This window comes from Pezoporus wallicus, unplaced genomic scaffold (assembly GCF_028554395.1).
Source record: "Pezoporus wallicus isolate ANWC-B61680 ecotype Strahan unplaced genomic scaffold, APGP_CSIRO_Pwel_v1 contig_11153, whole genome shotgun sequence".
NCBI classification, from domain to species: domain Eukaryota; kingdom Metazoa; phylum Chordata; class Aves; order Psittaciformes; family Psittacidae; genus Pezoporus; species Pezoporus wallicus.
This window is the reverse complement of record NW_026639099.1, coordinates 115,555-127,813: the sequence shown is the minus strand read 5'-3', so window position 1 is coordinate 127,813 and position 12,259 is coordinate 115,555. Positions and strand designations below refer to the sequence as shown.

At 49.9% G+C, this 12,259-nt stretch overlaps 1 protein-coding gene across 2 annotated transcripts; it reads right to left on the bottom strand.

Annotated features, from left to right (window-relative positions):
• Positions 1–1,758: 1,758 nt before the first annotated feature.
• LOC130601530 (protocadherin beta-15-like) lies at positions 1,759–9,287 on the bottom strand. 2 transcript variants are annotated; one of them, XM_057413672.1, is made up of 2 exons: positions 3,219–5,748; positions 1,759–1,921 (listed from the first exon to the last, which is right to left on the bottom strand). In XM_057413672.1, exons 1-2 carry the CDS (start codon positions 5,652–5,654, stop codon positions 1,802–1,804), a joined length of 2,556 nt encoding a protein of 851 aa, XP_057269655.1. In that variant the 5' UTR covers positions 5,655–5,748; the 3' UTR covers positions 1,759–1,801. The 2 variants fall into 2 exon arrangements, 1 of the variants encoding a protein (XP_057269655.1); XR_008972693.1 differs by lacking the exon at positions 3,219–5,748 and adding an exon at positions 9,045–9,287 and having other exon boundaries at positions 1,784–1,921.
• Positions 9,288–12,259: the final 2,972 nt, after the last annotated feature.

Genomic DNA, 12,259 nt, shown 5'->3' with positions numbered 1-12,259 from the left:
GGCTTTCCCCGCTGCCCAGAGCCCGCCGCTCTGGAGACAGCGAAGTCGAGACGTGCATAGCCTAGCGGCCTCAAAGCCGAGGTCGGGCAAGGGGAAGAGCGATGACACTGGTTCTTATTGTGTCCTCCTCGGCCGCCTGGACAGCTTCTGCCCCTCAGAAGGAGACAGCTTGAAGGACGTGTCGGAAAAGGTGTCAATAAACGTTATGCCGATTGCGGTGATGGCGGAGCGCGGCATTTGTCCCTGTTCTCATACCAGCACGGGCGGCCACTGCCGGTTCGCGTCCCTCTCCGACATGGCCCGCACCGTGCGCACCTCGCCCATGTGCAGCCCAACGCGGAACAGCGGCAACTCCGTCGGCCTGGCCAGCTCGTACGACAGCCACGCGTTCTGCCCCGCTTCCGCGTCCACCTCCATCACCTTGGCCACCATGTAGCCCACCCGCGTCCTGCTGGGGTTTGTGCAGCGCGACTGGAACATTGGTGTTCTCATCCCACACTTGAATGAACGATCCATGTGCGTGGCATCGCCCACCGCCACCTTGTAGGCGTGCACTTCCTCTTAGTCCAGCGGACGCCTGCACGTTTCCCCTCTCCCCGTCCAATACAGAAATGCCGCTTCAAGGGCTCCCCGCGGCGCCGGCTCCAGCGCGTAACTCATACGGGCATTGTTTCTCGCCTCGGCGTCCGTGGCGGTCAGGCGGCCCAGGGTAGTCCCCGCAGGCTCGTTTTTGCTCAGTGCTGGTCCCGTCCCGCACACTGACGAAGGCCACTGTGTTCGGTGAGACGGCTTTTTCCCGTTCGTTCCTGTGTCTAGATCGTTACCAGGCACCACCATCGCTAAGGTATCCTGGGACCTATTTAATACCGAGATTTTACACAGCTTCTTGGAACCTTGCTCCAGCTTCTTGGAACCTTGCTCCAGCTTCTGAGAACGGCCTGCTGATTTCCCCTTCACAATGTCCACGGATTTATTCCCGAAATCCTGCTCTTTGGGGCAGCTGTTTTCTTGGTGATGATTGTGACAAATTCTCTTCGAGAAAGCACACTCATCTGGGGGAGGTCCGAGTAGGTTTTGTTTTCTGTCATCAGGCATTTTTTTTAAAATGTGTGTTACAGGAGATATCACATTACCTTATAGATCAATACCGATTAATGAAATGAAAACAGAAAGCTTCTTGACACCCTATATTCTACTGCGGCTTAATCGTAGACTACTGTAAACCCACAAATGTTCTCTACTACTTCATGTTTTGAACCTTACTTTATGGAAAATAAAATTGAATACATTGCTTAAATCCCACTCTTTACAATACGGAGAACCTGTAAACATCTGATCGCATATGCAAAGTATGCCAGTATCCGCTGTTTCTAATGTAACTGGCTTCGGCTTGCTACTAAGGAATTTCTTTGCAAGCACTTTATTTTGCTTAGTATCTACTTGGCCTGATATTGAACAGGCTGAAGAAATTTAAGACATGGCTGAAGAGTTCTCTCTATAAGAAAACAACAAAGAAAATGTGGAAAAGTTATCTCAAAGACCTGCCTCCAGTGTTATTTCCCTTACCATTTAGAAGCAGTAGCTCATACATCATCTCGGTGTAAGTATGTTACAGTTCTCCTCCTGCATCCATGTAATTACAAAATACCTACATTAATAAAGAACTGCTCAAGAGTGGTTTTGCTCACACAGGGAAGCTTTCCACCTCCCTGGTACTTTTTGGTGGATGTTTGGTCTCTGTTCCCTTTTCCTTCTGAGGACGATCATCAGCAAGGACAGGCGTGCTTGTCTTTCTCTTCACTTATTCCTGGGTGAGCCAAGGGTTTTGATCAGAACTGACATTTAGCTCCATAACCCTGTTTGCAGTGTAGGCTGCTTCTGCGGGGCTGGGACCCACACCTTCGGGGAGGGGAGCTCTGCCCTGCGGAGAACAGAGTGGAAGTTATCATTTGGGCTTCTAAGGTAAGCAGACAGCAGCGAGAAACAAGGGCATGTCTTACACCACTGCATGTGTGACGTCATCCTTTACTCAGAGCCAAAGAGTGGTGGTGGACTTGGTGGTGGGTGTCTGACCAGAACAGGGAAAATCTAATGCAAGAAACTATCCTCCACTGTGGATATGACAAAGGCAAACCTTTATGAGTCTGAGGAAGTAATTTAAGAGCCCGAAATAAAAACATTTTCTAACAGCAAATGTGGTTTAATGTTGCTGTATTAAGGTGGGTCCTGGTCTCCCCTGAGGCTACTGCAACAGGTTCCTAGAACCTGCAGTAAGTCATCTGTGGTTATATGAAAATATGACTGTAAACAATTACGGGTTTGTGGATCTTTAAACATATATGAAGTCCTCAGCCTCATATATGTTCATTCTCCGGACCATTGTGAAGTGCTAGATGGATCCCCAGAAAATAGTAACCCCATATTTAGAGGGGACTTGAGCTTCATGGGAGAGTGAGAAGGAACTGCTTTAATGATCACCTCATCTCCCCTATGGTCTTTGAACAGCCGAAGGTTAATGGATGCCTCAGATATGACTTGCTCTGAGTTCACAGAAACATCGATAGCTGGTAATGTCTGACAGCATCCGCAAGGTCAGGAAAAGGCTGTGAGGTTGCTTTGTAAAGTCAAGATAACCATATTTTTCTGGACAATAATATTGGTGCAAGCCATAAAAAATGTAAGCTAATTCAATGGCAGAGGTCCCCACCTCCGTGGCCTCCAGCAGCTTATCAGACAGCCCAAGCTCGGTATTGCCACCACCCTGGTGAACAGCACTTGGCAACGCCGAGCATCAGCTCCTAACAGCAGTACAGGGGACATAATTAGCTACGTGACACCCCTTCGCACCATTGTCCCCGCAGTCCGCTTGACTCCGCAGAGGATCACTGTATTCCCGGTGCTACCGGACGTGTTCCTAGGGGGTGTGTCCTTCCTGCTCTGGGTCCGTATCGGCTCTACACAGTGCGTGGACAGACCCACTGCATGGGTCACAATTCTATACATATTCTCTTGGCCCAGCTGCTCCCTCCCTCTGTGAGCCCACAGATCAAGCTCACCAGACTTAAGACGATCTGATACCCAGAGCACAGACCTAGGGACGGAGAAGCGTGGTTATTCAACACGGGGAGCATCGGTAGTCCTTACTGCCAGTCACACCCTGCCGCCGCGCTGCTTCCCCCCCGCTCCCCCCATCGCCTCGGCGTCGCCAGGTCCCTCACCTGTGCAGACCGGTCGCCTTCCTCTCCGGGGATAGCCGCGTCTTGCGAGCACACCGAGCTCCGCTGCTCGCCCTGGCCGGCGGGCAGCCCGGCGGGGAAGCAGGGTAAGAGGGGCCTTAGGAACCGAAACTCGCTGTTGACGGTCCCGGTGGCGAAGCAGACGTCGTACAGGTAGCTGCGGGGCAGGGATCCCGCGTTGCTATCTGTGGCAGCCTTCGGAAACGTGGGCAGGGACTCCGCCTCACTCTGCCTGGCCCGCCGCACCTTCACTGCCACGGCGGCCACCGCGGTGGCCAGGAACAGCGCCGACACGCAGGCCAGGGAGGCAATAAGGTACAGAGTCAGCGGCTCGTCTGGCTCAGAGGCTGGTACCTCCTCGCTCACTCGCAGATGGCTGTCGGAGAAGCCGTCCACGAGGGTGATGCCGAGGGTGGCGGTGGCGGAGCGCGGCGGCTTTCCCTGGTCCCGCACCAGGACAACCAGCCTCTGCCGGGACGCGTCCCTCTCCGACACGGCCCGCACTGTGCGCACCTCGCCGCTGTGCAGCCCCACGCGGAACAGCCCCGGCTCCGTCGCCTTGGCCAGCTCGTACGACAGCCACGCGTTCTGCCCCGCGTCCGCGTCCACAGCCACCACCTTGGCCACCAGGTAGCCCGCCCGAGCCCAGCGCGGCACCAGCTCACCCGTCGCTGCACTGCTCTCGGGAGGTGGGTGCAGCACGACGGGTGCGTTGTCGTTCTCATCCCGCACTACTACGCGCAGCACCGTCTGGGCGCTGAGCGGCGGCGAGCCGCCGTCGGTAGCTCGTACCGCCACCTCGAAGGCGCGCACCTCCTCGTAGTCCATCGGGCGGAGGATATAAACATCCCCATTTTCTGAGTTGACCGACACGACGGGCTTCTCGCCTTCCTGCTGCACAAGCGCGTAGTTTATGCGGGCGTTGCTTCCCGCGTCGGCGTCCGTGGCGTTCACGCTGCCTATCCGGAGCATGGGGCTGTTGTTCTCAGTGACCGACATGGTGTAAACCTCCTGGGTGAACTCTGGGGAATTGTCGTTCACGTCCGATATCTGCACAAAGAGGTTTTCCCGGGAGCTGAGCCGCGTCGTGCCCCAGTCCGTGGCAGTGATGGTGATGTTGTACTCTGCTGTCCCTTCCCTGTCCAGGGCCGCGTTTGTTCTCAGTTCGTAGTAATTATCAAAAGTCGGGGTGAGACTGAAGGGCAAGTCCCCGTCGATCGAGCACTCTGTTCTGCCGTTGTCCCCAGAGTCCCGGTCCCGCACACTGAATAGGGCCACCACGGTGCGGGGCAGAGCGGCCTCAGGGATGGAGGCTGTGAGGGAGGTGAGCGCAATCTCCGGAGCGTTGTCATTCATGTCCAGGATCTCCACCTGCACTTTGCAATGCGCCGACAGCCCTCCGCCATCAGTGGCTTTCACCACCATCTTGTGGGTTTTCGCTTCCTCGAAATCCAGGTTGCCCGCCACCCGTATCTCCCCTGTGGCGGGGTTCAGCTCAAAGAGCTGCCGGGACCTCTCCGGTGTCTGGGTGAAGGCGTACCGCACTTTCCCGTAGGACCCTTCGTCGGGATCCATAGCCGTCACTCTAACCACCAGCTGCTCCAGAGGGCTGTTCTCGGCCACGCGCACCTCGTAGACCTCCCGAGCGAATACCGGGGTATTGTCATTGGCATCCACCACCACGATCCGGACCTGGACCGTCCCCGACCTGGGTGGCGAGCCCCCGTCGGTGGCGGTGAGAAGTAAATTCAGCTCTCGTTGCTCTTCTCGGTCCAGCTGGTGCTCTAGGACGAGCTCCACGTATTTTACTCCATCTTTCCCTGTTTCGAGAGAGAGGGAGAAATGCGAATTTGATCCAAGGCTGTAGCTCTGCAAACCGTTACTGCCCACATCCTGGTCCTGAGCGCTTTCCAGGGGGAAACGGGACCCAGGAGATGCCGTTTCGGGAATCTCTAAAACCATCTCCTTCTCCGGGAACACGGGGGAGTTGTCGTTCACGTCACGAATCTCCACCTCCCCTCGGATCAGCTGCAGTGGATTTTCAAGGAATATCTTAAAGATCATCATGCAGGTGTCACTCTGCGGACAGATCTCCTCTCGGTCCAGCGACTCCTTTGCAGTTAGGACTCCGGTGTTTTGATTAAGGCGGAAAAGCTGCTCGTTCCCCTCGGACACAACGCGGGCGTTGCGAGCAGCGAGCTGGCTCGGAGAAACCCCCAGGTCCTTTGAAATATTGGCGACAAAGGAGTCTTTCTCCATTTCCTCCGGCAGAGAATAGCGGAGGGTTTCGGCCGCGCTCTGAGACACGCAAACGCACAGAAAAAACAAGATCACTTGCCTCTTGCTGTCTCTGTTCCGTATCCCGCCCGCCATTACTCTCCAGAAAGGCCATCCACCGTCCTCCTTGATTCCCAGCATTTCTAAGCAGCGTCCGAGGCAGAGCGGTGTTTGTCAGGAATCCCGGGGTCGTGGGATTTGAAAGCTTCCGAGCACCCAAGCTCCGAGCAGCGCAGCTCTTGTCGTATACCTCCTATGGCTTTTTTTGTCTCCCTGCGCCTGCAAACCCGAGGTGGGCAGCGGAACCTCCAGGTCCGTGGGCAACATCCCCACCCAGCGTCGTAAGGGAGAATAGTCCGTCCTCCGCCTTGCTCGGGGCAGAGGTGCTGGTTCGGAGCTTGCTGCTTGGTTCTGTAGCCTCCCTGCCAAAACGAAGCTAACGGGAGCAGTGTAAATGCTCTTCTCTCTTGGAAGCCGGCTTCCTCCCTGCATGCTCTGGGTATCTTCCCAGCTCACACCCACGAGCTCTTTATAAGCAGCTTTTGGATTGCCTGAACCCTGCGAGGGATGGGGCAGCCACAGCTTCTCTGGGCAACATCCGCCAGTGTCTTACCACCTTCACAGGGAAGATTTGTTTCCTAATATCTAAATTTCCCCTCTAAAACCATTACACCTTGTCTTATCCTTACATGGCCTTATAAAAAGCTACTCTTCAGGTTTCTTGTCGGACCCTTTAGGCGCTGGAAGCTGCTCTAAGGTCTCCCCGAGGGTGACTTCTCCAGGCTGAACAACCCCAACTTTCTCCTCCTATCTTCATATGATGGTGTACAGTCCTTTCTCCTCTACTGTTACCCCACAAGCTTAGAAATACTTTAGAGGTTCCTCTACTCAGACGTCAAACCTGAACTCCTCTCCCTGTGTAAGGATACACAGCCTACAGCTATTTAATACAAAAGGCAAGGAGACAGGAGAGCTCATAAACTCCCAGGTACCCAAAAGGTAATGAGCAGGAGCTAAAGGGGATAATAGCAACGACTCGGGATCTAATGACGCAATTAAAAGAACCATTCAGGTGTAAATCAAGAGAGGTTCAACCAGAAACCACAAGAGACGCAGCGGCGTGCTCCGGAAAAGGCCCACGCTATGTTCCCCTGGTGCTTTTTTTTTTGTATATATGGAAAGTGTCCTGACCTCCCTGTTCTTCATACCTTTAATTTCCCAGGTGTTTCCGCTTTATTTTTTGTTTGCTAAAAGGGCTGCCACTGTCCAGCAATACTCACCAGGTGAAGTTCCAGAAATTCGCTGATGCCTTTGTTTTAAAATAAAAACTTCGTGACTGTATCAGTAGGAGAATGTAGTAGCCAAGATTGACTTACAGAATTTTAACTACATTTTTAGCTATTAGGATTTTTCACGGGTGTAGCCATCCTTTATCATTTCTTCTTACCCCCATTTGAATTGTAGGGGTAATGGAACTGAAAAGGTTAACTTACATCAAAGATCAGGTCAGCTATATCTTCCTTTCTTCCCTTCCAGGGACATGTCCATCTCTTGAGTGGCTATTCTCACCAGCAAAGAAGCTTGATGTAAAACCATAGGTCAAGTACAGCGGTAGATGTGTTGGAACGTGGCTTGTCTCATCATTTGTGCCATGCAAAAATAACAGTGATACTTGGAATCCATTTGTTTTTGCCTTTGCCAGTGCTCCTGCTCAGCTCTTGGTAACTCAGAGAGAGGTAGTTTTGCTTCTGCATAACCTAATCTTTGGAACAGACACAAGCTGGGAAGAGCTTCCACAAACACTTCCCACCATCTCAGCAATAACCTGGCAATTGTTACCCCATTTCAGAAAGGGGATGGTGTCTTTCCACTACAGATGTAGAAGGGTGTAAGAGGACATCAAAACATCAGAAGGTGCTGTTCTTCTACTGTCCTGGGTTCAGCAGTAGCAGTCATTTTTCTCCTTCTTAGTAGCTGGTGCAGTGCTGTGTTCTTGGCTTTCAGCCTGGGAACAACTCTTATAACACCAATGGTTTTAGTTGTTGCTCAGTAATGTTTACTCCAACCAAAGACTTTCTCAGCCTCATGCTCTGCCGGGAGAGGGGAAGGCAGGAGGAAGCAGAGACTGGACACCTGACTCAAACTAACCAAAGAGGTATTCCATACCACAGCATGTCATGCCCAGTATATAAACTGGGAGCAGTTACCCGGAAAGGCTAGATCGCTGCTCAGGTCGGGCTAGGAATCGGTCGGCGGGTGGTAAGTGATTGTATTCTCTTCCCTTGTTACTTCCCTTATTATTGGTGGTAGCAGTAGTGGTTTTGTGTTATATGTTAGTTACTAGACTGCTCTTATCTCAGCCCCTGGGAGTTATATTATTTCGATTCTCCTCCCCATCCCTCCGGGAGAGGGGGAGGAAGAAGACGAGTAGTGAGTGAGCGGCTGTGTGGTTCTGAGTTACCTCCTGGGCTTAAACCACGACAGACTGAAGCTCATCTTTTAGAGAAATGCCCAATAAAGAGGGCCATTTACCATGCCCCACTGGATTTTGGATGTATGCTGTTATTTTCCATTGGGTCACAACAATAAAATGGACATGTTTAACTGGAAAAAAGTACGTATGTTGCCAGACAACAGCACATTGTGTTTTAGGGCACACTATAAGGAACTATAGCCACAATAAAATTCTAATTTGCATAAAGGTGTCAGAGAATTTACTTATCTCCTTGAGCACGTAGTAATGTTGTAGGCTTCCTCTTTTCTTGCTTTAGTGAGAATATCTTTATCCTAAGAAGGTGGTTTAAAATGGTGGAAAAATGGTTCTTTTCTTTACCCTGAGATTTACATCTTAACGCTAGCAAAGAGCTACTGCAACATACTCTGCTCAGTTCTTGGTATGTCTATTTCAGAGTACAGTGTTTCTAAAAGAAGATTCTGCTGCACTCCTGCAGCCTGAGCAATTTCAGTTTCTTCCTGTTGGTCTTCCATCTGGGAATTCAGATCTGCCAAGAAAAATCTCAGAGACCCCATGGCAAATTTGGTTGCCCTTCTGGGTAAAAGCTTTTTCCCCATCCCTGGAATCCGTCTACCTCCAGCACACCCTGAGGACAGCCGGGCTTGGGAGGAATCCTTGCCTGCAGATCGAAAGCACAGATGCTTCCCCGAGTCCCTGTGTTTTCCAAGACGCGTGCAAACAGGGACCAACATTCCCATCCTCTTGTTCCCAGACAGCTCCAGGACTGGTTTCTGTTCTCTCCTCCAGCACTCGGCGCTTGAATTCCCAGCTCTCCTATGAAAATGGCTGCCCCGAGTTCTCAGCTACATGCAAACGTGAGGAAAGCCGGGAACAATAGTTCCCACCCTGCTGGCTCTCCGTTATACTGTAAATGACGCTGGTACAGCTCCTGTTTATGGTTCATTTTCCGAGAGCTAAGCCGGCCTCCTCTCTCTGTATTTATTCCAGTTAGTGCTTTCCCCATCATTTCGTTAAATATAAACAATACTTTCTCTCGGTGTTAAGTCGGTGCTTACCAATCAACGGGCTCTGCTTGAGTCATGCCAGACCTGAGGCGAAATGCTTCCGAATTCCCCAGGACTGGACCTGGGAGACTGTCTCCCTCCTTCTCCTTCCCCCTTGTGCTCTTGATGTTTCCAGCCGGTTCTCAATGCAGCAATTCCCAGCACATCCCCTGAACAGGCTTTGAACTAAGGCGTATTCCAGTACAGCCGGGGCATTTCGGTTGGGCTCTCAGCTGTCAGCCAGGCAGCATTTCGCTGGTCCCTCCCTGCGGGGGAGCCCCCGCCCAGCTCTGGCCAGCAGCGGCACTTGGCGTCCAGCGCAGGAACTGCACCAGCCCCAGCACAGCGCCTCCTCTGTTAGGCTCTTGGCTGTCCCTAGGGCAAATAATGAACCACGTCTCCCACCTGAAGTCTTCGGCAAATAAACGTACGTTCTTAGTAGCTATCAAGGCATTTGGTTTGGCTCAGGTATGTAGAAGGCATCCTATACAAACCTGTCAGCAAATGTGCTTAACAAAGATGCAAGCTATGGGCAATTGTAGTGGGTACTGCTCATGTGTTGTGCACTACACTTTCCAGAAGCCAGAGACTCGATTGAGGCTTTTTCAGGCACAGGCTGTTTGCAGGAGGCTCAGAGTTTTGAATATTTTCTGTTTCACAAGGAAATCTCCAGGTGTTGTATGTCATCTCCTAAAGTAACCTGAAGTTAATGATCAATTTAGCATTAATAGTGTAAGAACATCCACTACTCCTTGGATCAGCTGCAATGGATTTTCAAAGAATATCTTAAAGAAGCGTGCAAGTATCACTCTCCAGGACAATCCAGATGTCCTTTTCGTCCAACAGCCCCTTCATTGTCAGGACTCTGTTGTTTTGATTGAGGCAGAAATGCTGCTGCTTCTCCTTAGACAAAATGGGGCCCACGTTTCCTCCTCAGTAGTAGTACTTTTCTATTAGGATCGCTTTGTAAGGTTATCCGCTCTAAAATCTCTCCTGCATATCTTCCAACTTTGACAAATAAAGGGAAATTCCTTGCTTCAGAAGTCTGAGCTTATAAACCTTCTCAGAGACATTCTGCACTCTCCAATCTCCAAAAACAATGCTGTACAGAAGAAACCAGCCAGATGTCTACCCAAACCCTTTCCATCCTACATCTTTTGAAGGCAATGAGTTCTTGCTGTCTTCTGTCTAGACATGACATTCTCAGTACTTCTTGTTTAAAATTAAATCCTCTCATCTTCAACACTTTGCTGTCAAAAATGCCTTTTGAAACCAAGTAATTATTCTCATCTTCATAAACTTCATAATGGGATCTAATTTTTCCACCCTCAACCTCACTCCTAGACCAAATATGCAGCAACTTTCTGCCTAAGTCCCTAAAACTGTGTGTTTTCTTGTGTTTGTGTTCTCAAATGGCCCACAAATAAGATTTCAATTTCTAGCTCTAAGATGATGCATTTTGTGTGGGAAAATGTCATCTACTGACCTTTTTAGTTTCATGTTCTTGTGTCCAATTTCTCTGAGACTCCTTTCCCAGTTCCCTGAAGTGGCTGTTTCAGTTGAGTAGGAAGAGATAGATTCCATTGGAAAGTAACACCATGAACAGTCATGCAGCACAAGGTTGTTGGGCTATTCAAGTTCACTGTGTGAATTTTGCCTTTGTGTGCTTTCCATGAAGCAGCAGAGAATAAGATGATTTTCTCAGTGATATTTGGATGGCCTTGAAAAAGAGACTTCAGGGACAGAAGTGCCACACAGGCATTTCACGCATAAGGGCAAGAAATTTTCAGCTTGTGAAGAAATGTTTCTACAAATGGCTACCTGAAGATGATTAGAAGTGATTGAAAGAAAATGGTTGATATAATAATGAAGTGAGAAATAGCCAGACTGTATACTGTTCTTAACAACATATTTGTTCAATGGACAGACCAGGAAGGAAAGGATACAGGGAGAGCTTGGCTTTAGACAGGCTAATTTTGAAAGTCTAGCTGCTCATCTGAGGAGACAAACAGGGATCAAGCTGGGAAGCAGAATTGGAAGGGAAGGAGAGAAATGGTGAGCAGAAGGAGGGATAGCAATGTTTAAGGGAGGGAAAAGTGCTATGCAAGAGGGGCCAAGAGTGAACAAGCATTCTATTTGGTTGACAAGGTTGATCAGGAAGGATAAGGACAGAAATATACATAAGATCCGTTCTCGAAGCATCTTATGATGAACTGGTTTGGTGTAGCACCTGTAAGAAAAGAATCAAAATAGGCCTTGGTAAAGGGCAAGTGGGGTCTAATCGGTCAGAGTGAAAAGGGCAGTAGATGCTGTTTGAAGTCAAAGCATGGACCAAAAGGAGCCAAAATAGACACAAAGAAGGAATAAATTAACCACAGGCAGTAGAGGAAGTAAGAGAAAGAAAGGTGGAGATACAGTTCTTCAAGCATCTGCCTGTCCCTCCCCATTCTCAGTGTCTGGCTTATGACCTACATTTCCTATTTTCCATATTTCTCCCTCAACATGCCTCTCTTTCAACTTGAGAGTAAGAAAATTATTAGAAGGTAGCAGTAAACCAAGACAGAACCCTATTATCTCAGTTTAACAGGATGAAGTGACCAGAGAAAGCAAGCATCAGTGCCCTACTTCCTGTTTCCTGATGTCAGGTTTGGCCTGTCTTCAAACCAAGTTTGCAATCCTGTAACCCTTGGATGGCATGAACATACTTGAGAAGGTGGAAACACCTGGCTCAGTGCTACCTAAAGGGAGATCAATGGAGAAACGATTCAAGCACAACTTCACAGACAGCAAGATCCCTGCCTGGAAGGAAAATAGCTTCCAAACAGATTTTCACAGGAATAAAAGCAATCAAGTGTGTTGTCATGTTTACTCATGTCATAGGTGACCAGAGGAATAGGTCAAGATGAGCAGATCACCCCCCCCCCCCTTCGTGCTTAGTGCTTCTGAAGGCACAGTGACCAGTCCAGCAGTTAACTAAGTGGACAACACTATTCATTGAAACCAAATGCAGCTAAATGGTAAGGACTATATAACCCCAGCATGAGAAATCTGGCCTATGCTTCAAAGAAGGTGCAAAGGCATCCTGGTATGGTAGCATACTTGGAAGCAAAGGCTTTTATGCCCTATTTAACACCCTCTGCCCTCAGCTGCAGATCCCTTTCTCTCACATTTCAGGAGTGACTTTAGACCAGGAACCCTGTGGGGTCACAGAATGACCCTTGCGTCTC